This window comes from Mastomys coucha, unplaced genomic scaffold (genome assembly GCF_008632895.1).
Source record: "Mastomys coucha isolate ucsf_1 unplaced genomic scaffold, UCSF_Mcou_1 pScaffold1, whole genome shotgun sequence".
NCBI classification, from domain to species: Eukaryota; Metazoa; Chordata; class Mammalia; order Rodentia; family Muridae; genus Mastomys; species Mastomys coucha.
The window spans coordinates 72,371,917-72,398,807 of NW_022196891.1; the positions used below are offsets into that span (position 1 = coordinate 72,371,917).

At 40.5% G+C, this 26,891-nt stretch overlaps 1 protein-coding gene across 3 annotated transcripts in view; it reads right to left on the bottom strand.

Moving 5' to 3' along the window:
- The window catches only part of Rgs7 (regulator of G protein signaling 7), a 396,147-nt gene that overhangs the window by 187,310 nt on the left and 181,946 nt on the right, over positions 1 to 26,891 (bottom strand). For all 3 annotated transcript variants that reach the window (XM_031390406.1, XM_031390415.1, XM_031390398.1), the window contains exon 3: positions 4,181 to 4,277. In XM_031390406.1, the coding sequence (XP_031246266.1) occupies positions 4,181 to 4,277 (97 nt within the window). The remainder of the gene's footprint in view (positions 1 to 4,180; positions 4,278 to 26,891) is intronic.

Genomic DNA, 26,891 nt, shown 5'->3' on the forward strand with positions numbered 1-26,891 from the left:
GATAATGGAGGTCCGGATGAAATGAGGAAGAGATGCCCTCACAGAAACTACAGGTCTGTGACCCCTAAGGACTACTGCAAGAGCTGCAATGCTTCTAGGAACCAGGAATGCCATTCCTCATCTTCTCTACCTCTCTTTCCCTGTGTGTTTTATTTTTCTCAATGTGCAGATAGGCTTTCTCTCCTCTCTGCACATGGCCATTATTCTACCTCCAGGTCAACTTCTCTTTATACCTAAATTGTATGATGCAATTATGTCTGTCTGTCTATCTTTCTTTCTACCTATCTATCATTCTATCTGACTATCTGCCTGTCTGCCTATCTATCATCTCTATCTATCTATCTATCTACCTATCTATCTATCTGCCCCCCAACACTCCCACATTGTCATTTTACGAAGCCCATCAGAATCCCAGGGACTTGATACACCACACTATGATTGCTACCCATATCTGCCATACTTATCGTGGTGCCTGAAATGTTTCTACAATTGAAAAATCAGTGACAGACAAAGACAAGTGGATCTTTTAAGTGGATCTATCCAAGTTCCTAAGTTGACTAGCATGAAAAACCTATCCAAAGCTTCCCCCTTTGGTCTTAAAACCATAAAACAGAGGAGATATGTATCCGGGGGAAAAAAAAAAACAATTGGTAGAAAAACACAAATCGACCTATATGATGTGCTTTAGAGTTATAATACAATATCTTCTGTGTATGGATCCCAGATGGTGCAGGGAGAGGTGTTGAGATCCCTGTTTTGCAACTAGCTGTTTTCCTTTTAGGTTGTTGCTGGCATAACATGGCTATCATGACTTGATGTACACTTATTTTTTTTCAGCTCTTGAGATTGAACACAGGGTCTCATATGTGTTAGGTGAATGACCACATCTCTAGCACCCTCTTTATTTCTGAAACATGGGTTCTGCTTTAAGAAACTGGTCAGTAGCCATCCCCATGCATAGCTGCTGACATCCTTGATTCTATGAATTGGTAAGATCCTTGGTGTTGAAGAAGTCAGGACAATGAGTTACATGACTTTCCCTACCCCCTCAATGATCCCTCATGTGAAATAAATATACAAAAAGCCATTGGATGACCTACACTGTCTGACTTCATGTCAGGCTGAAAAAAAAAAAAGATGATCGAAAATAATCAAAATGTTTGCATAAGCAAACTGGAAAGTGCCCAACATTAGAGTAAAGCATATGGCATTTGAGTCCTGGCCACACTTCTAAACAGACTTCCTAGAGGACACTGAAGAAATGCTTCTTAATCCTCATTGTTAAGATTGGAGTTCTGATTTACCGGTCCCCATTGGTCCTAGATATTACATTTCTCATCATTTTCCAGGCAATGTTAAACCATCTATGGAAGACACTTGCACTGTGGTGACCTACGTCTGGGTAAAGATCCTCTCTCAGGTTCATGACCATTGATAAGAGGCGAAGCTAAACTGAAAAAGTTGGGTGAATGGTATCGAGACTCTTTGTCACTTACAGAATGGTACATAAGATGCGCACAGCCTCCTGTCCCTGAGAAGGCCTTTCAACTCATCATAGGCCTTCACCAGAGTTGTTTCTAGTAATACTGAGGGTGGTGAATTCAATACCTACCTTGCTTCATTACTGAGACTAATATAAGGAAGGGTCAGAGGGAGAAATGAGAAGCATCAAAAATTAATGAAAATAATAAAGTAGAGAGAGCTTGAGGCCACACTAAATTGAAATAATTGTTAGAGAGAAGCCAACAAATTCTAGACATATCAGTTTTATTGCAATGTAACTAATTAAACTCTGAGGCCCAAACTCCATAAAATTTCTAAGGAACACAGTCTCAATTTAACACGGAGACTTCAGTATCATATTGCATATCTTCTTTGTTTATATGCTATTGCTATTGTTTGGTATCAGCAAATACTACAACAGGGTATATTGCCAAGCTTTATGTCCAAGCCCACATTTCCGTTGACACAGCCAAGCTGTCTGTAAAGATGTCTTCCAATAACTTGTTAGGGAGGAATTCCTAAAAGGAAGAACTTGCTCATTGATTTTAGAACCCAGTAAAATGGATAAATCTTACGACTGAAGAATGTAAAGCTAAGACATGGGTAATATTGCAGCACAAAATTCCTACTGGGGGACTTTTATGTTCCAGGTGCACAGTGTGTTCTTGCTATCATTACCACCTCCTGTTAATCAAACTTAAAAATATTATTGTAAGAAGACTAGAAAGGCAAGGATGTAGGACTACTGTTAGTTGAAAAAGATTCATTTATGAGATAATGAGAATAGAGTTTTCTAGAAAAGTTCAACTTTCTAAAGGCATTCATTACTGGTTTGTTTTTATATGGGATTAGGCAAGAAAGGGTGGAAGAGTGGATGGGGTAAAGGATGGAAAAGGTGAAAAGAATAAGGGAGAGGAAACAATTTAGGATAACTTTCATAAGGAGTACTCTGAACCAACTATTGAAAAGATACATTTTAATAAATAGAATATTCTGATGTAAACTGATGGGGATGGTGCAGATAGCATCAAGTTTCAGGTGTAGAAAGGAAGGACAAGACACTCGGTTGAAGAAGACATGAAAAGAAAGGAAGGAGTAGTATCCTGTGGTCCTAAGGACATGTCACTCTTCAGGAGCTCTCACAAGACGGAGGCCCTTCTTTTCTCTCTGAGACTAACAGCTATCACACCCCAATACCAGAGCCTGATTGGGTGCTTCTACAGTGTTCAGTCTTGCTCTTGTCCAGTATTCAGACTTCCTGATCACAGTCTTCCCTGGACCCTGCTTTAGGAGGAAGAATTCTCAGCTTTTTCATAGGGTCCTGCCAGGCACCCTCCCACTCATGCCTGAATGTCTGTGTCTCAAACTACCTCATGGTAATTCATGGTTCATCATGGCTATGTCTCAGGCCTTGGTAGATGTGGCTTCAACTGCTTCTTTCCTTAATAGGCTGAGTCATGCCCATTACTACTTAGGCTCCATGAGTGGGTCTGCCACGGGCTCATGGAGTCAGTGCACACATTTTTAGCTGGTTGTTGTCCATTCTTTCTCTTTAGTTTTACACCATTTCAAATGATACTCACAGTCTCCTATTTCTAAAAAGGAATATCTACTTGTCAGTCACAGTCACAAAGATAAAGACAAAAATGATCTGTGTCCTCTTTTATCCTACATGCCCGGTTACAAAATTCACTTACATTTCTTTGTCTTCAGTCCCTAGGTGTTAAAGGCTTAGTCTTCAGATATTTCCTAAAAGAGCCATGTGCATGCATCATAGCATGCATTTCTATTTTAGTATGTGCATCATGTATGCATGTGCATACAGATACATGAGAGTGTACTCTCAGGAGCCTTTTTTCATTGTTCTCCATCTATGACAGAGTCCATTAGTGGACTTGAAGTCATTATTAAGCCAGACTAGCTGGCCAGTGAAGTTCGGGAATTTTCCTATCTCTATTTCATTCCTCCCCCACCAAGGCTGGTGTTCCAGGCACACTCCATCATGCCCAGCTTTTGACATGGGTTACATGGAGCCAAAATTGATTCCTGAGTCATGTATGATAGGCCCTTTACAGACATAGCCATTTCCCAAACCTCTAATCATAACATTATATGCAAAATATTTAAAGCTCTTTGTCACATCTATTTGTGACAAAGAATTTGAATCCTATGGCTAGCTTTTAGAGACTTGCATTATGGCCACAACCATTCCTGAATGGTTGCCAGCTTGCTCTCTTTGTTATTTCCTGGCTCTCAGTCATAGCTAATGTGGCAATGTCCTCCAGGTGATAAGATCCTTCCAGTTCTCGTCAATTCTGAGCAGTCTGTGCTTCTAGACTCTGTCCCTGACTTCTTTTGGATTATATCTTACTCTTTCAACCTCCACATCTAGTGTCTGTGACATAGTTTTACATATCATAAATTACTTTCAAGTTATTCTCTTCTCTTATTTCATATATGTTCATTCTGTCTTTCCAAGGAACTCCAGGCTGGGCTCTTGGTTCATGCCATGTCTTCCACTCATTTCCTGACTTACCACCATGATGAATGTGCCATGGCATCTTATAAGTTACGGTTTAACAACACTTTAGAGATTTAAAAACCAGTTATGTGACACTTGTGGAAGAAAACATGACACGTGTAAAAGAACACGTAGTTGTGTCGGGTGCCCACTTACCGGAGAAGACACTGGGGATCTTGGAAAGGAAGCTTTTGACGGTACGGATGGGAATTCCATTTTTCTCATCTTGCATTCGTGCTATGACATCTTCCATCTAAAAGATAAAATAAAGAAAACCTTTAGAACATTGGTTGCACTTTTTGAGAAAATTACTATTTCATATTTTTTAAAAAACTGGTTTTATCTAATAAAGAATAATTTATAATATTGCCTCTCTAGAATTTGTTACACTCATATTTTTAAGTATGGCTAACAAGACATGAAAAGGAGTAGCAACTTGTGGGACAGGCTAGTTGAGATGCATTGAGCTACTGATAAGGATTTCGTGCTTTGACTATTGCCTTTGAACAGGGTACATACTCTTCTGCTTTAAAAAGTTGTGATAAATAGTGTTTGAGTCAGAAAGCACTGTTGACAAATTCATGGTATCATGACTGAACTCAATCCAAAAGATAGTGAAGCCTAAAATGCCTGCATGAAGCTCCCTTTAAGGCAGGAACTTCTACAGGTTTACTTAACACTTGAATTCAACGTGGGATGAAAAACAGAATAGACTGGAAACTGCTGGTTTCTTTTCTTGTCAGAGCGAGAAGAACCACAGACACACAGACACACGTGAAGGGGTGGGTAGGCAGAGAGAGATATGAACCTTCTACCAGAGATTGTGCTGTGATCTTGTTAGAACACCCTCCCTGGAGTTGTTAAAATATTTTCCTAATTCTAAAGGTCTTATTGTCACCAAGTCTAAGGTGGAATTTAGTTCTACAGGAATCACTCAGACCAAAGCCTCTGACCCCCTTCTGTGCTTCACACCTCTGTGACTTACATCCACACAAGAATCCCTAAGCTGTGGTGTGGAACTTAAAGCCTGTTCATTCATTTACTCATTCTGTAGTCAGGCAATGGTCACCAACTCTAGATCACACTCACCATCAGGTGCTGGGATACAAAAACCTATAGAAGTGCATTCCTGCCCTAAAAACGTGTCACAGCCCCCAGTAAACCCAACAGTGAAATTGAGTAAAGCTTGCAGTTTTGTTAGCTCTGTACCAGGATTAATTCCCCATCTTTAGAATTATGTCATGTTTATGTAAGATGCTAACAGTAAGGGAAGACAAGGAGTGGAGCAAAAGGAAACCTCTGTGTCTTTAAAGTAAAAAGCTTTAAAAAAAAAAACACACTCTATACTTTATATCAATGAGTCACCTAATTCCCACCACACAGTTTCAGAATGATTTTCAGGTTAAAAAAAAAAAAAATCTAATTTTCTTGGATGGATGTCATCAGATTTCTTAATATGCAAAATACTCGGGTGGGAAGAACAGGCTTTCATGTAAGACAAGTCTGCATTTGCCTCTTAACTATTATAATTACTGTACTTTGAGCAGGTTAAATAATTTCACTAAGACTCTCTCTACTCTTCCATACCAACAGTGAAAACAATGCTTAGAATGAGTGTTGTATGGGGGTTATTGATGTCAGGACTGGGGAGGAGTAATATATTTGAAAGTTAAGTGATACAGCCTACATAACACCTGGCTAACAGACTGGGCAGTAAACAATGACCTTGAAATATTTTATATACCTGAGACTTAGGAATGTCTCTTTCATGTTCAGGCTTCTTAGCATATGCAGACATCATTTGCTATGTCCTGCTGCCTGCTCATGTCCTGGCACTAACGCCAGGGGAGCCAGGTTCATGGGCACACCAGCTAGTCAAGTATGACTATAGAATGAGAAGCAAGCCCCCAGGGTCTAGCCTTCTCTGGTGACTAGAAATCTACAGCCAGGCCTCCTCCAGGGAGGCAGCCTCAAATGAGTTACCAAGTGTGCTCAGAGAAGTGGGCTTCAGAAGTAGACACATGGGTGCACAAAGAAGTGACATTAAGGTTATTCTCCTCACCCTTGTCCATCCCTTTTTCTTCAATTGATGTGCTCATCTCAAGGAGAAGTGGAAGAAATTTTGAGTATCAGGCCTCCAAATGCCCTAACAGTAATTAAGTCCTCCACTTCAGCAATGAAGATATCTAAGTATAGAAACACGAAGTAGATATTCTATCTGACTCTTTAGTTGCTATTTGCCCTTGATTCACCTGACAGAATGTTCAGAAATGAGGAATAAGCTGCTTCGCCTACCTCATATCAGCCTTTAAGCCCCTGTATTATCTGCTTAAAGGCTTAAACTGGGCTGATGAATCCAGGAGTATGGCACTGATGAATGCCAGTACTTAGCAATGAGTAGAGACACTTTTTCTACCAAGTCACCTCTGTCCTGAGGGGCAAGGCTAGGAGGATGAAAATTTAAAGTGACCTGTTGTTACATCTCACAATCTTTGATTTTTTTCCTAAGCCACCATTTCTTTCTTGTTTATTTATTTATTTAATTTATTTTATTTTTTGATTCGGGGTCTTGCCCTGTAGCTTAATTCCACCTCCTGGATGCATAAATCTAACCATTTTTATAATAGAAAAATTTTAACTATCATGTGAAAACAGAATTTGTGCTCTAAACTAAGAATACAAATATAGCAAGGTGTTTAGCTGATTCAATACTTGTTTCAATATTATTTATCCATAAACATCATTATGGACTACATGGGCATAAATGAACAAAGAAATCAAAAGCAACAAAAGCCCAAATCAAACACACAGACAAAGAAAACAACCTGGTTCTTAAATCCTATAAAGTAAGCCGGGCGGTGGTGGCGCACGCCTTTAGTCCCAGCACTTGGGAGGCAGAGGCAGGTGGATTTCTGAGTTCGAGGCCAGCCTGGTCTACAAAGTGAGTTCCAGGACAGCCAGGGCTACTCAGAGAAACCCTGTCTCGAAAAACCAAAAAAAAAAAAAAAAAAAAAACCCTATAAAGTGAGTTACAAAAGCCACCTTTTAGAACCTATCCTCCAACTTCTATCTTGGGACATGTTAATTTTCTTCTGTCAGTCTTTAACATAAGGTTAATTATCTGCCTTAAGAACATGAGAAACTGCAGTCGGGTAAGAAAAAAGAATGCTAAACCCAAGCAAATGAGTTAATAGAGGAAAGTGACTAGGAAGAGAAATAAGATTATAAAATTAATTCTAATAAGGATTAAAAGTCTCTGGGACTATTTAATTTAAGACCAAAGGGGAAAAACATCCACACATGTTAAGAGTTCCATGAGAAGATGTAAGACACACATGGATGCTGTGTGTATGTGGTATGTATATGTGTGTGCATATGTGTCCATAAACAACACCACACACACACACACACACACACACACACACACACACATACACACAATGTCGTTGCTATCTCTAAGAGATGGATTCTAGTACTTGCCAGACACATTCAAAGCCTGGACTCTCATGTCCCTCTGATAAGGTAAGTACAAATCTTTGTAGTTATCCTTGGTCCTCATTTTATATATTTTGTACCATCTTCAGATTACTGATAATACCACTACATGAGTGCTGTGTGTAGTTGCTCTATTCTAGTTTTAGGGAAATGATAGCAAAGAAAGACTCTCATAGATGGTGCTTGTATTAGTTCCTCAAATGTCAGATAGGATATTTGTATATCTACTCAAGCACCATGTAAAATATGAAAATGTATACTTAGAGTAATGAGGCCACATTTATTTCTGATAAGATGAAACTACTGTCTGCCCTCAGGGTTTTTTGTTTTTGTTTTTTTTTTTTCACAAATCTCCCTCTTAAACTTCTTTAGAATAAAAATGAGTAATCCAATAGAACACTGTTGGCAAAGCCAACCCTTCTTCTGACACAAGCTAACTCATTGTTTGACAAAAGTTGAGCAACGGTCTTTTTGCAATGTACCTTCGATGACACATATGCCTCGGTGCATTCAAAATGCTTTAAAGTTCATGTTATCAAATAATTCACATTTGAACTCTGTAAAAACACAGTTTTTCCCTTACATGGGAACTTATTGAGAAAATAGACCTTACTTCATTCATCTTTGTAATGCTAATCTAGTAAAGGTCTGGTCAATGATAGAGGTTCAATTTTAAAACAAACAAAAAAAGACAAAAAGGCAAATCATTGTCAAAGGCATATCTTTAAATTTTCTGGCAGGTCCAAGTTAAGAGGAATGTTGAATTAATTCAAAACATTGCTATGGGGCATTTGAAATGACCTTTATTTCTTACCTAATACATAGTATAGAAAATGCTCCTGTTAGAACATGCAGGACAATGATATTCTACGCACTGTCTATGATCTAAAATTCTCTTTGTCTTTCAGTGTCACCTAACGCAAGGGTCTCTCGATTATTAGAAGAATTTCTCCCCTGAAATGTGTCGCCTTAAGTTGGTGACTGGGTCTGAGATCATCTGCTTGTAGGTATAACTCCAGTTCATAGGCACGTGTAGGGTCTCAAGATAAAAGGGTCTGCTGAATGTCAACACAGGCTCTATTTTACAGGAATCCATAAATGCCCTTTTCTTCTAGAAAACCTTAAGCAATACATTCATGCTTGGGATGACATTCACACTCCAATGAGGTTAAACACGTCTTAGCCTCCACACTTGGGGCCATCAACAGAAAAGCACATTATGAAGACCCATCTTTTATTTTTTTTATTTTTTTTTATTTAAAGATTTATTTTATTTCATTTTTCATTTTTATGTGTATGAGTACACTGTAGCTGTACAGATGACTGTTCCATCATGTGTGTGGCTGCTGTTGATCTCAGGACCTCTGCCGGCCCCACTTGCTCCGGCCCTGCTCGCTCAGGCCAGCTCACTCCGGCCCTGCTCGCTCCAGCATAATTTTCTGCAGCTGTCTTCAGACGCACCATAAGAGGGCGTCCGATCTCATTACGAGTGGTTGTGAGCCACCATGTGGTTGCTGGGATCCGAACTCAGGACCTTCGGAAGAGCAGTCTGTGCTCTTACCCGCTGAGCCATCTCGCCAGCCCAAGACCCATCTTTTAAAAAGAGCTTCAAATGACTGAAGAGAGGCACCAGACAGGTCCCCACATTCTGATGGGAAACCTCCCTAGCTGTCCTGTGTTCTCAACAACCATGGGAACTCAATTAAATTAACTACGAAGTTACATTTACCTGAAAGCCTTGTACAATAACATTAGCATTGACTTCATTGGCCCCAGTCGCTCTCCGAGACACCCTGACTGCCAGCAAAGCACCAAAGTAGAGCTGAAACACATGGTACTGCCCTGGTTCTGAGAGAGAAATGATCAAAATTCCAAAGGAAGTTTTCCAACTTTGTATTGTAACCCACCATTAAGCGCAGACACTTGGAGACTTAATGAGAGCTTCGCTGAACACCTTGAATGGGTCTTTCTCGTGTGCACATACTTTCAATTTATCATGTGCAATGTCATGTTAAGTGCTAACTGTGGAAATGGAAGAAATGATTGCTAAAGGGCTTCCTAGTTTCCTTAAGCAATTAGGTGGAGGCAGGTATACCGAAATTTAAATCCGCCTGTGTAATTCTTTTTCTTTCAGAAAGCTTTTCCACGGGGGTGGGGGGATGAGGGAGGGGAAAATGATGAACGCTTTCGAGGTGAGCAGCTCTGAGCAGAGAGAGCAGAGCCAGCTTCTAATGAGAGTTAAATAATAATGAGATTAAAATTTGCAACACAAACTGGTTTTTTTTTTTTTTTGCTGCAATAACTCAATTAAGATTGTAATGGATGATTTTCCCCCACACTGCAGCTCATTTCGTGTATAGACGCCGCTGCTTTCCTCATTCATAACAATTGTGAGTATAAGCCAGTAGGAGCTACTTATGCAAATCTGGGCTAGATCATTCACTGGACAATTTTTTTTCAAAGACAGTAGCTAATTTTAGAGACTAAAGATTTGACCATTTTATGATTTTTTTAAAAGAAATAGTTTTTAATGTGTGTTTTGCTTTTCCTAGCCATTCCTGTACTTGAATTTGAGGCAAAAATTCTGACATATAACCCCAGAGGATAGTGGGAAGGGAAGCTTGATGGAGTGAAGAGTGGTGTCTGTTATTGTCTTGTTCAATGTGAAAACAAGCCAGTGGGGGAGAGGCATAGATCAGAAAGTCGACAAGGAAGGCAGTCTGGGAGACAGAGGCTGAGGGGAGATGCTTACTAATGAATGTAAAAAATAAAGCAATAACAAGAAGTGAAACACAGAAGTACTTTGGCCAAAAGATAAAACCACTCAAGGAAGCTTCTAGCTCTAAAACCGGAAGGAGAGTGAGGTAAATCAGGTCAATCCACCGTGCACACGCCACAGTTTTCAGAATTGTCTTGCTCCTGTGAGGTGTCATTTTAGTATCCTTCAAGTGTGAGTTCAAGTAGCAGAGTTATTGGGAAAATACTAGTAAAAATTCATGGTAAACAGGACTAAACCAATGAAGCCAGAGGGTTGGAGGACCGAGAAAGGAGGGTGACAAAGACGTAGAACACAGCAGTCACAGAAGTGCTTGGGTCTGAGACTCTCTCTGTCTTCATGGTGGAAATGACTAAGTCTCCTGGATGAACTGGTGGGTTTTTCAATCTCTCGGAAAGGTGCCCTTGGTGACCTAAGGCCACGCCTACTTGCCTTTCTGCTGTGAAAGCTGAGAAGTCCTGCTGTTTCCTGCGCCAGCTCAAAGCGCCTGAGGCAAACCAGAACCACACAGGGCAGTTACACAGCACCAAGCCAGCACTGCGGTCATGTGACTTTCCGGGACGTCAAGAGACAGGGATGAAGGGAACAAACCTCTAGCCAGGCCAATTAGGGGGAAGCTCGGCTATGAAAACCCCCCCAGTTTTCACCTTTGTAAGAAGATTGAATTTGAAACGGTGGGTCTGGTTTTGGTCCGTTTCTTCTTTCTACCTTCTTCAGTCCTTTCCTGCATGTAACACCAGCCTGCCCACCCATTCTTCACTCATCCTGATTTATACGGCGAGGTCCTACCTCACTTTAGAATCAGCAGTTTTTCAACTGTCAAATGTCTTCAACTCTGTTTTAACATTGTCTATTAATGCCATCAGCCCCTCTCAAATAGCTTGCTCAAAGTTGTCTTTTAAATGGGCTCCATGCCCAATTGGTACACATGCTTATTATCTGTTGACAAATCCAGGATTTAAGTCAGAAATGAGGCTGATAGTTCACCATTTATTCAAAACTTTCACAGAGGAGCTGGAGAGGCAGCTCAGTGATATAGCTTTGTGTCCCTGCAGAGGGGCAGAATTCAGTTCCCAGGACTACTCACAACCACCTGTAAGGTTAGCTCCAGAGATTCTAGCTGTCCTCTAAAGGCATCTGCAACTCATGCGCACTATGAACATACTGACTCTCATTGCCGTTGCTGGGGAGGTACCTCATTCAGTAAATTGTGTCTTTGTTGTGCAAATATAAGAAGCTGAGTTCTGACCAGGGAGAACTGCAATCACAGTACTTTGGAGACAGAAATGGGAACATCCTTGGGGCTGACTGGCTGGCGAGCCAACCCTAATCAACAAGTCTTAATGAAGTGAGTCACATGTCTCAAAAAAGGAAGGTGGGCAGCTGCTGAGAAATAACAGCTAAAATTGAACCCTAGCATCCGCATGTATATACAAGCATGGGCATCTATCCCTGCACAAATACAGACATGAGAATACACACCTACACACACACACACACACACACAAACACACACACACACACACCTTTCAGAGAAATCTCATGGACTGTGAATGTATGTGGCCGTTCAGATTTCTCCTTAGTGTAATCTAAAGCTGTTATACTGTTCTTTCGTGTTTCGACATCAACCTATATATACCTCGTGCTGTGTACGCTTGCCAATGGCTCTGGCCTCACCTCACACCCACACTCTCTGCAGGGTCCCTCTTCTTCCCATCTGTGCCTGTAGAAAACCAATTACACTCCCCAGTTCCCATCAAATATTAATGTCTTACTAAGTCTTGCCTGTCCTTTCCTCTCACAGCAGATGCTGTCTTCTTTTCCCGTGACCCCCCCCCCATACATATGTGGCACCCCCTCTATGTTTAATGCCTGCATGATCTGCGTCCTCTTTGCTCTCCAAGGCAAAGAGCGCCGTTAGGGAAGGCATCTAGTTTTACTTTTTAAGCCTCAATCCTGCTTGCATGTCTGATTTGTTTTCGTGCATTTGCGTGCTTGTTTCTGCCTTTTTGGTTTGTTTTGTGCTATTCCAGGGGGTGGGTTTGGTATTTTGCTTGGCTATTTGTTTGCTTACTTCAGAGGCCCATGTCTCACAGCTTGGCTTTGAAAATGTAATCGCCTTGCCTCTGCCTCTCAAGTACTGGGTTTATCGGTATACACCACAAACTCTAGTCTTTTGCTTTATTTTAACATGAATATGCAAAAGATTACCTGTATAATTAGGGATATTTCCTATTTTATTATTAAAGAATTCCCATTTTAATAGGATTAAAGTGATAAACATAATCCTATTATTCAAACATCTGTTGTCACATATTTTGAAGTTAAATATCATCATCGCCTACCTGTTCCACTTTTGTTAAACATTCTGGGCAGTTGCCAGGACCTTTCATAACCTAACTGATGGATAGAAATGACTTTTTTTTAAAAAAAAATCTTTTAAACTTTCACATGTGAAGAAAGCATTTCTTGAACATATCTCTTGCCTTTAGAGACTGAACATTTGACAGGACTTGCAACAACCTGATTAATAATATGCTTGAGGCCATTTAAAACTATGTACTCTGTGTGTTTCCCTATTGTGTCCTCAATCTGTTTCCCAACTGTGTGCCTAGCTTGTTTAAGTACAGCCTGCCTTTAAGAAGACAATGCAACCAATCTTATTATGCCTTGGATTTCTCCTCCAATCAATTTTTATAACCTAAGCTAAGGAAATAGCATCCATCTCAAATTATACATAATTCCATATCCCTTATGCAGAATGTGTGTGTGTGAGTGTGTGTGTGTGTTGAAGCAATCAATTGCTGAAAATAGCCAATAGTTTGAGAGCAACCTGAAAGAAAACAAGTGTCCACCATAAATGTTGGAAGAAACATGTAGACATACAGGTTGATAATATCTGTGCGAGTTCTGAGTACAGATCTGGGTCAGTGGGTCAGTAATGTAATTTCTTCATTTGTAGCCTATCATAAAAATGATTGAGACAACAGGTTCCCCATTTCTTTCAAACACCATGTTTTCTGTGATATTCAATAAATATGGAGCAAAGCCCTGTACTAGGGACAGAGAACACAGACAGACAGAAGACATAGATCAGAAGTTGAGAATTAAAATCTGGGCTAGCTTTTGGTTTAAACTACTCCAAAAGGAAAGGCCCTATTTTTCTCTAATGCAGCATGAACTCACCAAGAGAGTGGGATAAATCATTTGCAGTCTCCCTTTCTATTGCTTACTACTCTTCTAACCCTCGGAAACAAAGGCAATACTCACATCAAGTCACCTTTCTCTGAGAAGGGGGAGCAGGACTCCTGACACTTGCAGGCCTCTCTTGTGGGATATTTTATGGATGCCAATGGTTCACCGCTAAGGAGCATTCTTCTCTCCTTCCTACTTTAGCACCTGGCATCAGTTTCAAACTCATCCAGCCAGCAGCGTTTAGCAAATATAGACCAGTCATATCTTAAAGATAATACCATCGGTGAATATTTAGAAAACAGCCATTGAATCTGATGAAAGGAAGTGTAGAGCATGTCCTAAGATTTTGGTATAAATGACTAATAAAAGATGTCAAGGGGTCTTGGCTTAGCGTGCCATTTCTCAGGAAAGATGGAAACACTCAGAGTGCCCACCCCCACAGAGGAGAGTAGGTATGTGCACTTTGGGATACAGGGATTGGTTTTATGATTCAGCTCTTTAAATCCTAGCTTCTCCTTGCAGCCATTCATGAATTTGCTATTCATAAATGTTAGCAAATAATGCTGAGGACATTTATGATTCCCTGCTCCATGAGCAATCCACTCTGGATATAAGTTATCTTTGACTGTGTACCTGGTCAAATACATATGAAAATTGGGTTCACTACTGACTACTGGACAGCAAAAAAAGGTACTTCCTGATGCCTGTGGAATAAGTGTTCTCCCTCTCACCAAGCCCTCTTCGCTTCTCTGAGACAGCAATGTGCTTGCTCATTTCCTGTTCAGCCCCACACTGAAACCCATAGCAGGGAAATAGCATCTCCCATATAGTAAAGGGCCTCCGCTATCTCCAGAATGAATGAGAAGGAGAAATTTGTAGCCAGTGGTTAAAAACAAAGTTGTGCCATCAGTGCTTTGTGACCTAACTCTACCTTTTTTAAAGCTCTGAGTTGCTCCTCATATTCCAGAAACACCAATCAATCAATCAATCAATCAATCAATAAATGTAGAAAACCAGTTTCTAGGGACTTATACTGGCTTAGAATTCAATCTCTAAGGGAGGAAGCAAGGGAGAAAGCAAGAGTGTGTGTGAGAGAGATCAGTTGCCCTGAGACATTGTCCCCATTCCCTTTTTCATTAGCTAAGAAGTCCCTTCAGAGGATGATTTGGCATTGTTTCATGGGTATGGAAGATTTCAAGAAACATTGATTTTTTTTTTTTAAGTATTCTATTACAAACTTATGCACTTTCTCATATCCCTAAAAAAGGGTCAGTGTTACTTGAGAAATATTTCTGAGCTCTTAGGAAAGGGGTTTCTCTAGCTTGCCTATGCCATCAATGTGAGACAAAGACACAGTCAGTGGTCAAGTAGTACACTTCTGTCCCTGTACAAATAACTGAGAAATCAAGCTTCAAGGAGGGGCATGTGCTGCACCGGTTTCAAAGGTTCAGTCCATGCTTGCTCAGTGCCATGCCCTGGAGTAGCACATCACAGAAGCATGTGGAGTTGAAGGCTTCACTTCTGATAGCGAGAAACAGAGAAAATGCGTACTGAACATGGCGGCAAACATTTCCAACCCTAGCACTTGAAAGACAGAATCATGGGCTGACGTCAACCTGACTACACAGGGAAACCTTGTCTAAAAAGAACAAAGAACAGATAACTAAGCACAAAACTAGGAGAAAGAGAGAACAGCACCCCAGTGTAGGGGAATGTCAGGGCAGGGAAGCAGGAGTGGGTAGGTTGGTAAGCAGGGGGAGGAGGGAAGGGATACAGGGTTTTTTGGAGGGAAAATCAGGAAAGGGGATAACATTTGGTATGTCAATAAAATATCTAATAAAAATAACTTGCTTTTATGATGTTTTGATTATAAAATGTGGCTGAGAGACATGCCTGAGATAATATCTAATATACAGGTGGCCGTACCACCACTGCTACCATATATTTAAGCAGTGCCTGGCCTGCTTAATTCTCTAATCCTCATTTTTTTTTTATTGTAATCACTATTAATGTTGTTACGGTTATTATGGTGCTGGAGACAAGATGCAGGACCTTGGAGCTTTGGCGATGCTGGATAAGATCCCTTCCTTGATGCAATAGCCCTAGACCAGGATTGTGTTGATCCTGAATGAGATCTTGCTGTGCGGCTTAGACTGCTATGACCTTTTGATTTGCTCTCCATCTCCTGAGCCCTTGGATTATAGGTAAGCACTGCACACCCAGCTGAATTTCATGTAAGAAAGACAAACAGGAGGAGAGAAACCTGAAGGCAAAGCAGTGGGGCTTTTAGCGAGGACAAGATGTAAATATGCCCATGAAGAAGGCCCATTCCTGATGTACATACTAACAAATATTGCCATGTGTCACATAAGGACATATTGGTTAATGACTGCATGTATGACCGTGGTCTCCAGTCATCAGCTAATGACATAGCTATTATTACACCAGAGTGCCCACAAAGTTATGGGAAGACAGCACAGTGCATTTGTGTGCCCAGCTCATGTTTGTGTTGACATTGGTGTGAACAAAATAAGCAAATTTCCGATTCCATGAAGTTCGTAGCACAGTTCTATCCCACAGAGTGTTTGATAACCTCAATGAATGGTTACTGATTCTGTGCTTACTATACTATACCTTTATTTTAAAAGTGGAATATGAGAGGGCTGAGGGGGAGGAAAAAGACAAATGAAATGATGTAATTATATTATAATCTCAAAAATAATTTTAAAAAAAGTATACGTACTCTACTAAATAAATAAATACTTACTGCGAGGTCAGATGCCATCACTTGCCTCAGACATCTCATACTTTCCTTCCCCTGCCTTACAATTACATTTTTTTTTTTTTGCTATGTACATGATGATCTTTATTTAACCTCATACATTTCTGTGCCCTGGACCGAGTATCAGCAGGCACTACCTGTATGTAGCTGAGGTATGTGGAGGACTGTACCATCTGGTTTCTCACACAGTGAAATGGCCTAAGAGATGGTTTCTGCCATTCAGGGACACAGGGCTGCCTGCACGTGGCAATTTGATAATTTGTCTTAGGTGTTATGCTTTGCCAAGGTTTGAAATGGGTTTCTGTGGACGTGGGAGTCTGGCCTTTTTCCTCTGGGCAACACTTTTCTGGTTTACTTATTTTATATATTGATTTTGAAATTTCCAATTCCTAGAATTCTTTAGAGATCAACGAGTAAAGCCTCGACAAGCCAAGGGGCCTTTTCCACTTTAATGATCGTCTCACTTGTCCTGCCAATTCAAGTTGCTAGGAAGTTGAAGTGGACCTTATTTTTCAGAAGCATCTGGATAGCAGTATTGATCGTTCCAGCCTCTTGAACACTACACTGCAGCCTTGATCCTCCTGTGGTCCTGCCAAGTCAAGGTGCTATGAAGTTAAAGTAGGTCTTCCTTTGTCAGAAGCATCTAGACAGGGGTATTGATTGTTCCAGCCCACTGAACAGTAGCCTTGAAAGGAGAGAAAATTTCAGTCGACTTTTCTGATTCATTTCTTCTTAATAGCTGGAAAGATAGAAAGGGGTTTTGGAAGATCCTCCCCGCCCCCCTCCCCCTGCGCGACACCCTTTTTGCTGATCCATCGGCAAAAGAAAGCTTTCTGTTCAATACTTAACCTACAGGCATGCATTTGGCTCAACTCTCAAGAGATAAATTAGGAATATATCTAAACTAATTTATATTAAACCCATCATGAAGTTGGTCCAAACGTAACAGGCAAACACACAGCTTTAGATCCAATAACCAGCTCCTTTATGTCCTCAAAATTTATCTCCAGGCATGCCAGGGAGACCGAGAATTCCTGGTGCCTGCTTCATGATATTCTCAATGAGTCACCAGAAAACAAAAGTGTTCCTGGGCAGCCTTTTGGGTAGGACGTAGACATCAGAAAGTCATGACAGAGATGTTGGATTATTTAGATCATTCCCCTTTTTGATATGACAATCCTCACGGATTGTCTGAAATGTCCTCCATGGTGTCAACAATTCTTGTATCTCCAACAGTCAAGTATAACTTTTGATGCTCTGCAACAGGGTAGTTTTTGTCTTCAGGAATGAAAGTACTGAATGTGCTTTTAAATTTGCATTCACTCTCTTAAGACCTTGGTACCCTAGTGGATCAAGGCTGTAGTGAAACAGAACATATGCTGCCTTTCTCAAATTCTAGAACCTGAAACTAATGCCAACCTGTCATTTGCTGGGTGGCTTTAGTAGAGTAATTGAACCTTTTCGGGGCAGGGAGGTCTTTCTTTGTTACACATAGAGGATTCTGCTTCCTTGATAGAGTGTGTGCTAAACAACCATGCCCCTGCCGCACCACTGCCCTGGGACAGATACTGAAATGATGCCATTTTCAAGAGTTCACTACTCAGAGCTTCCTTATACTCTTTCTATGATACATCTTGAATTACATTAAAGATGTCTATGTGTTTGTACAATTCCTTCTGTCATATTTATTGGAAGCTTCTGAATAATAAGTATTTCTTATTTTTGGTTGTGAGCCTAGCCTTTAACGGCTGAGCCATCTCTCCAGCCCAAGTATTTCTTTTATCATCTCTGTGCTCTGAAACTTCTAAGACATATGATAAAAGACTAAGTACACAGAATCAAGGAAAGGACTACAAGACATTGACTCACAACACTTATAGCCAAAACATCACAACCCAGAAGATACACTATAAGATCTACAGAAAAGGAGACCAGAGGGTCAAGATCTGGGCAGTGACTTCTGAATTCCCTGAGTTCTGCTCCTGTTTTCAACTAATGAACTACAAAAGATGCTTCCCCATGCCAGCACTCACCAATCATAAAGGCAGAGCACACTTGAAGCTTCTAATTCAATCTCTCCCTTAGTCCCTCCTCTGTCCCTCTGTCCCCCTGTCCCTCCATCCCTCTGCCCATTCATCCATCTGCCCCTCATCCTTCTACCTTTCCCTTCTTTCTTTCCTCCCTCTTCTTTAATATTTCCAACTCTCCTTCCTGCTTTTGAGTTTCTGCCAAGCATATCAACAGCGAGTGACTCATACACTATAGCAATTACCAAATATAGATTATTTTTCTCATATGAGTAGGCTTCTATTACATTTACACACTTACAAATTCAGTTATATCTCCCTGTACAGTAGATGTGATATATCATTGCACTCCTGAAAAGGACGTGAAGCCAATCTTTGTCTGACTGTGATGTCTTTTATAGAAGCAATGTCATCTTCCAGTTGTGAACTAACTAACTTCCAGTTGTGTGTAACTAACATACTGGGGTCTAATCAGTAACCTTGTACCTAGTTGAACAACTGACCAGAAATACATTATTCATGTGTATGAAAATGGTTTGCTTTGGATATGTAGAGATGTCCGTTGCTTTAAACTTTCATACCTCAAAAATTCTAAATGATCATATTAAACCCAATCTACCTCACTGTACTACTTACCAACCAACCCAGATTCAGGTACATATCTTACGGGGGGGGGGCATTTCTCCTCTTACTGCAATGGGGAGTCCCCTCTTTCAAATATTCACATGCTAACCTTTCTGGGTCCTGAAAACTACAAGTACCAATGTGAGGGAAATGACCGTCCTCCCCAACACAGTGAGTCGGTGTTAACAGGCAACACAATGAGGGAGTGGCTTGGATCTGGCTACTCCTGTCTTTCTTGGCAACCCTAGGCATTTGTTTTAAACCAGTTTTCCTTTTAGGATATAAGTCTTCCTCATTGTGGTATTTGGTGAGTAGGCATTCTATTCAAATTGTTCTATGAAGAAGTGACATTATATAAGCTATAAAGATTACACTTGTGACAAGAACAGAAGGGAAACTCTGTTCTAGAAAATTCTCATGTTAGCACCAGTGAGGCACAAGCACTTAGCCCAGGAACCTTCATCTCATGGTCCTCCTCCAGTCTCACCTCTCCAGGAACTGGTCTCATTCTTGTGCCTCCCAGACTGCAGCTGACTTGATCTCCCTGTTCTGGATGCTCAGAGCAGGGCTATATCATGTGTACTTTGTTCTGAAATCCTCCACTGGCTTCTTTTGTGGTCATTGTCTGAGGTCTGTTAGTTCAGATCATCATTAGGATTTTTCTACTGAATACCTCTATTGACAGAGCTCTCAGGAGGCAGGGCATCAACCTCACTTATATCAGCCAAGGAGTAGGTAGGGTGGAGGTTTGAGACTGTGAACATAAGGTCACATTCATTTTACTTAGGGGAAATGACCCACAGCAGGCAGCTGTGGGACAAGACAGGTGGGTGTGGATAAAAATGGACTGCAGAGAGATGAGGGGACTTGTACAGAGTGATGCTGCTGGGTCCCATTCATTGTGGTGACTAGGCCTCTGTGTTGTTCTTGCTTCTTTTTGCTTTTTAATGACATGGTCTTATATGACACAGGCTAACTGTGAACTTGCCATCCTTCTGCCTCAGCCCCCAAATGTTGAGATTATTGATGTATACTATCAAACCCAGTTTTACCCATTGATGCTAACATTGACTAGTATAAGACACAATAAATATGTTCTTTCTAGAAAATCTATAAGGTTAAAGGTCAGACAGTCATATGAAACAAAATCTTTGTATTATATGTGTAATTTTCCAAACCTGTGACAGGAAATAATAAACAAGAATGCAAATTATTATAATATATTGGGCCTGATTATGCTTATGATACAGCCATACAAATTATCAATGTAGTATTCTAGTCTTCTTAGACTTTATCTTTTAGAGTCCCTTCTACAAAAAGAAAAAGAAAAAAGAAATACCGACTTTCCTATGAAAAACTACTGGCTTCCTGGCCTCTCCTTCCATACTGAGCCAAATGGAAATTTTGACAGCACAATTGACTGTTCAAGGGCTTTTAGGATTGTTTTTTTTGTTTTTCTCCAATTTTTGGAAATGAGAAAGTAAAATCATAAATAATACTTCATGTGTGAAGGAAGGAAAATTTACCTTCTCCTTTTCCATAGCTGTACGTTTGTTGCCAACAAGAACATCCTACAGATGATGCATCCTACAGATGATGCATCACTAACTCCTCGGATATGGCAAAACTAGGGTTGTGAACAATGATGTGGTGTGCTCGCAGCTCAGCAACTCATGAGAAGGACGGCCACAGTGAAGCTGGAAGAGCAGCTGTGCAGAATGTAGTTATAAAGGATGATATTTCAAAACATATATGCTGGAGAAAAATAATGACATTGAACCCCTGAAATGAAATCTCAGTATGGTCCAGTAGAATCCTCTCCTCTCTTGGATACAGACTTGCACCATATTGAAAATGCCCCTTTTGGCTATGCCCAGGAAGGAGAGTCCTTTGCATTTCAACCAAGATTGAAATGCTCACCCTACGTACTGTTAGTTCTCATGTTCTACCTGGGATTTGGTAGGTAGAGTTAGAGCTTTATCTCACTTTTATTAATTCTTTGCAGTTGTCATATAGTGTATTTTATTCATATTTCAATTTATAGAACTGGGTTTGGTTCCACAGACTTTCTTACACTATACAAGACCTGGGTTATTTAGTCCGCAGGAAAGTTATTGAAATAAATATGTAATGATTAGGAACATTTCACTAAAAGAGCTAGTATTTCCCCCAAATCTACTGTGTGGACTAGGGTAATCTTCAGTGCTGACTGGTAAGGAGAGAGAGACATGAGTTCCTAGAGAAGGGATATTTCAGATCATAGACTACAAATTAGAGCCAGAGGAGGAAGGGGCATAATCAAAACAATTCATTAACCCAGAACAGATTGTGAACTGAAATGCGGTGTGTCTGAGGAAGTGGAAAATCATGCCACATGGACAGATGGAAATGGAACTGTGGGTAACAAAGAGGAAAAAGAGGAGCTGCAAGGTAATCCAAGTTGGATTAACTTATATTCAGTGTGGAGAAGCCAGCAAAGATTAAGAAGCCCTTGTGTAAGAAATCAAAGAAAGGCTTTGGGAACAAGAGCCATTCTGCTGTGAATGAAGATAGCAGAGGTCAGACTCCAGGGCAGTCAGTGAAAGCTCTGTTCTCCCCTACAAGGTTTTAAACTGCTCAAGGAAACCTGCGATAAGACATAAAAATAATTTTCATTCTAGTCCAGTACTTCCACATCTCTTCCTGCACAAATACATGTAACTGAAATAATAACTTTACAAATAAGATATTCCATACCATCAGAGGCTAAGCATGATACTTGCCACACTATTGTAGTACATTAAATAGAAGTACTACCTATTAATTTCTTAGTCGCTTTCACAGTCTACTAATGGGATACAATTCGGCTGGCACTTTCTAAAAATTACTCTATTGGGTATATTCTACAGCGGAAACAAACAAATAAATGCATGCAAGTAGTATTTATTCTTAAAATTCTCCCAACCAACCAGGTAGGCAGGCATGGTGGCATACTTGGAAACCTAGCACTGGAGAGGCAGGAAGATTTCCAGGTCTAGGACATGCTGAAGTCCAGAAGAAAGATCTTGTCTTAATGGCCAAGGGCTCAATAATAGATCCCTTATGTAGCATGGAGGAGAACTTTAAGTAACACCCCAAAATGGGGGTGGGAAGACAAACCATTAAAAAAAAAACATCAATGTCTGTCCGTCCTGCTCTGGCAACCACCCTCTGTCATTTCATTTAAGGACAACTTCCCTGTCATCTACACAGAATTATAGGTTAACCTGTCTCAAACTGAGCATATCTGAAACCCTAATACTCAATGGCTAGGACGAGAGGAAGCCGGCCTAGGCCAAGTAGAAGGACCCTGCTTTAGAAGGGAAGAAAGCTTATGAACCAAGTGGATTTCAACCAAGAGGGATGTTGACTCTCAGCATCCCAGAAGAGGTTTTAAAATTACAAATGACTTCAAAGAGTTTATTTAAACAGATGGGCTACCTGTAGTGATTATTTATCATTTTTGAAACAAGAATTGACTAATGTAAAGTATATTATAAGAGTTTATCAGAAGTAACTCCTGAAGAGGACATTTTTATAAATGTTGTTGTTTGTTTGTTTGTTTGTTTGTTTTCAAGACAGGGTTTCTCTATGTAGCCCTGTCTGTCCTGGAACTCATTCTGTAGACCAGGCTAGCCTGGAACTCAGAAATCTGCCTGCCTGTCTCCCAAGTGCTGGGATTAAAGGCAAGTGCCACCAGCGCCCGGCATTTACAAATCTTTTCAGTGCTTAGAAGATGCTGGAATTTCATATCCACTCTGCATTCAGTTGGTCATGATGTATTGCTTTAAAGTCATCCAAAACCATTTCAGAAGAAGACATATTGCTGGTTTTCCAGGGCTATCATGGATACTCCTCTTTGCCACTCTTTGCCAACACACCAAAACAGCCCAGGATGCAATTTCCATGATGGTGAGTTAAGCTGTAGAATCTGTGGCTTTCACCAGTGAATTTTCCTACTCTTAAAACGCATCATGCTTCTTTCATGCTGAATGAATCCTTCTGTCCAGAAATAGCATATACTTACTGGCAATTTGGAGCCTATGGTCACTGGCCACTATATGTACTCACTGGTCATTTGGTGCATGCACTCACTGGCCATTTGGAAAACTTCGGTGTGCCAAATTATTCAGATACTACCAATGCGGGCATATTTCATTATTCAGCATCAAAAGTCATGTCCATCCATAACACCACGGATGTCATGAGGAAGGTCTTTTGAAACATTGCCAGGATCCGCACAACAGTGACAAGGTTTCAAAAATAAAATCCTCGTTTTCCCTTAAAAATCTAAATTGTTATTGGCAACTTTCAGCTGCATTTCTTAAGGTAACGGGCTCAATTCATTCATGGAAAGTTTTCCCCTTCTAAATACATCAGAAACCCTGAGCTTGTCATTCATGTATCTCTTTGGGTGATACCAATCCATGAAAAATGGGAATGCTGTGTTGCAAATAGAAAGTGTCCCTTACAGGCTCACATATTCAATCCTTGGGTCCCAGCTGGTGTTACTGTTAGGGGACAGAGGATGGTGGTGGTTGGGAGGCAAGGTTTTTACTGATGGGTTCAGCACTTTCTTAGGTAAATCTTTTGTTGTACAGATGGAGTTCACACCGTTGGGAAATTGTTTGGTGGGATCATGCCCAAGAAAGTCAACCACTTGTGGCTTCTTTCCATAGTTGCTAAGTTATAAGAGAGTAAAATGTGAAACTTTAAATGAATATGTGTTTGTTGGTCTTTATATCACCTACTCAGCATCACCCCTGCCTTCATCCATCCAAATGCCTGAAGAGTAGCTCATAGGAGATGGTTAGTAAGTGGTTGTCAAGTGAACAATGAGAAGAAAAGCCCCGAGTTGGTCCAATTGCAGACCTCCAGCACTCAGCATCCCATCAGCCAATGAACACTGGAGGGTAATAAAACAGGGTCTCAGGAAAGGCTATCTGATAACATGTATAATGGCCTCTCTTGCCACAGTACCCCTCCTTAGCTTCAACCACACACGCTTGCCTTAGACAAGCTCTTCATCCAGGAACCTCGAGTGTGGTTGGCAGGTGAACAGTAAAGCTTCCTCCCCCTTACGACTCAATTTTGATACAATCAACCTGGGCAAAATGGCTGCCATAGCCAAGCTTCTCAGAAGCAACTTTTTCTTTCTACCTCAAAAGCCTTAATCTGGGTGCGGTGGCTCACTCCAGGAATCCCAGTACTTAGGAGATTGACGCAAGAAGCAAGGAATGGGCACCCTCCAAAGACAACGCACAGGAGCTCATCCCTGAACAAAGCCTAGCACGAGGTGGCAGAAGAAAAGGAGAACGGGAGCAGGTCCAGTTCTGTTCCCAATAGCTACTAATGAATCACCCCTAGATGTCCATTGACTAGTGGAACTTTTCTGTACAGAGACCTTAAGAAGCTGGTTATGGAGATAAGTAGGTGGCAGGACATGTAGTCCATGCCTGGAATCCCAGCACCCGTTAAGCTGAGGCAGAAGGTCAAGACCAGACTGATCTATACTGGGAGCTGGGAGCCAGCCTGGACTACATAGTGAAACCCTGTCTCAAAACAGCTAAGATGAAGAAAGAGTCCTTCAAAGACTATAGCATGCTCCTCTTCCCAGGACAATAAGCAGAGAATGCCTCTGGACGACCTCAACTCCTTGCTACGGTAACAACCCTTTGCCCTATGAACTGCAATCCCATGTCAGCTGAGAGTACATGCCCCAGTCTGCAAGGTTTGCTTTAACGCAACAGATAGAAAAACCTTAAGCCACTGGGGAATTCTACTAGTTCTTTTCTCCTCTCAGCTCTAGCCAGACTCTCGGTGGCCGCTGATCCCCATAAGAAAGTCTGCATGCTCTCCACACTAAATGGGGCTTTCCAGGATGCATTCAGTACTGAAGCGGATAATGAAAGAGTTCCACCACACTGAAGAGCATCCCAGTTCCCCTAGAGCAGTGGCCCTCAACCTTCCCAAACCTGCAGCCCTTTAATACAGCTCCTCATGTGGCTGCTACCTTATAACTGTAACGTACACACTATGTAGTCCAATAAAACACTTTCAAATTTCGAAGGTTTTAACCTTATAAAACTAACAAGAAGTGTCCTTGTGTGTATGCATCCACAGGTTATAAACATGAGAGGTCTAACAGCCCAAATATAACTTTTTTCCCTCCCTGGGGTCAACACGGAAGGTCTGCTACTCTAACCATTGTCCTTGGGAAAGATATTCAGCATCTTAGTCCCTTAACCTCAGCATCTGCAAGAGAAACGACAACTAATAGTATCCACCTACTAGAGTTGTTATAAGGATTAAATGAGTTTACACCCTCCTACTCACAGCCCCCCATATACCCACTAGAGAGCTTGGGAAAGGGCCAGGTAGAGAGAATCACTATATCAGTGCTAGCTATAATTACTCTTTGCAAACTGTGCATTCTTTATTTAGCACCCCAAAGTCAAAAATTTTTAAGGTCTGGGTGACAGCATTTCCTAACTATAGAAACAAGCCTTTGCAGAGTGCCAGCATCTGATCAAATTCAATATAGATTATTGTTCTGCTCACGTCCTGGCATCCTTCCCCTCTCCCTGCCTTCTCCCCTTCCCTTTATTCCTCTTCTTCCAGCCTCCTGGCTACTTACTTCTTTCTTTGTCCCCCCCTCTCCTTCCTCTGTTTTCCTCTTCTCCACTTCTGTCTCTGAGGAGTGTCTGCAGAACACTGACAGGTAAGAAGGTACAGTATTCACGTGGGGAATATGGTATACATAACGGAGACGTTTATCACTTTACGGTGTAGAAAGATACGCACCCAAAATTTCATATTTTAATTCAGAGCCAAAATAATAGATACAGAGGGATGCCAGGAGGAAAAGTATAGCATTCTACCTGAACCTATCAGACAGACGTTTCCTGAGAAGGAAATATTATTATACTCCAGTCATTGAGAATGAATACAAGCTACAGGTCAAGAATACGCTCAGTATCTAAGTATTTTAAGGGGTAAGTATATTGTTTAAAATTTTTAAGTTTGCATATTTCATAAAAATGCAACCCTTCACCAGTCACAAAAGATATGTCAATCTTCAGAAAATGGTTGATCTAGAAATAAATTATCATGGCAGTCAACAATCTTAACAATGAAAATTGAAATAGTAGTTAAATGTTAAAGAATATAGATCACAAATGCAGACTAGAATAAATGTGAGGGGGAAATATAATAGGATGTGTTATTTAAAAGTCTAGAAGTCATGTATATTAGAAAATATAACCTATGGAATATGTGTATAAACATATAGATGCTTTTTATTGCTCTGAAATATTTCAAACCCATTTGTGAGTCATTTTTTTTTTTTTTTTAGAAACAGTGGCAATGTAGAATAGCAAGAAATAAAAGCTGATTTTCAAAGAAATAGGCAGGGAATTTCATTTAAGATCCAGAAATTCTCCAAATCCCCCTTTCCCATACCTATAGGCTTAAGGTGGCAAGTTAAGTATCAATTAAGTAACTCGATAATTATATTGATACTCCATATATATATTATATATTATATATTTGTTATATGTTATATGTTATATGTTATATATATAATATATATATAAACAGAAGTATAGTTACTATTTAATGGCAGTTAGTATCATGGGGAGGGTGATTATCTGTACAGGATTTTTTTAAAAGTTGGGCCCTTTTTTCAAAAGATTTCTCAAAAACATAAATTCTACAAAAGAGAAATGAGTTCAGTAAGTTTCGTATTCTCGGTCTCTATGGAAAATGATGAATGCCCCACGAGATTTACTTGAACGCTCTGGCCCGACCAAGCATACCACTTTGGGGCTTTAAGCATTTGAAATAAAACAAACATCACTCAATGTGTTAAACAGTCAAGGGGATTTTCCTATCCCTGTTCATCATCATTCTCCTGTTGAACTGATAACTGAAAGACCCCACAGGACATAC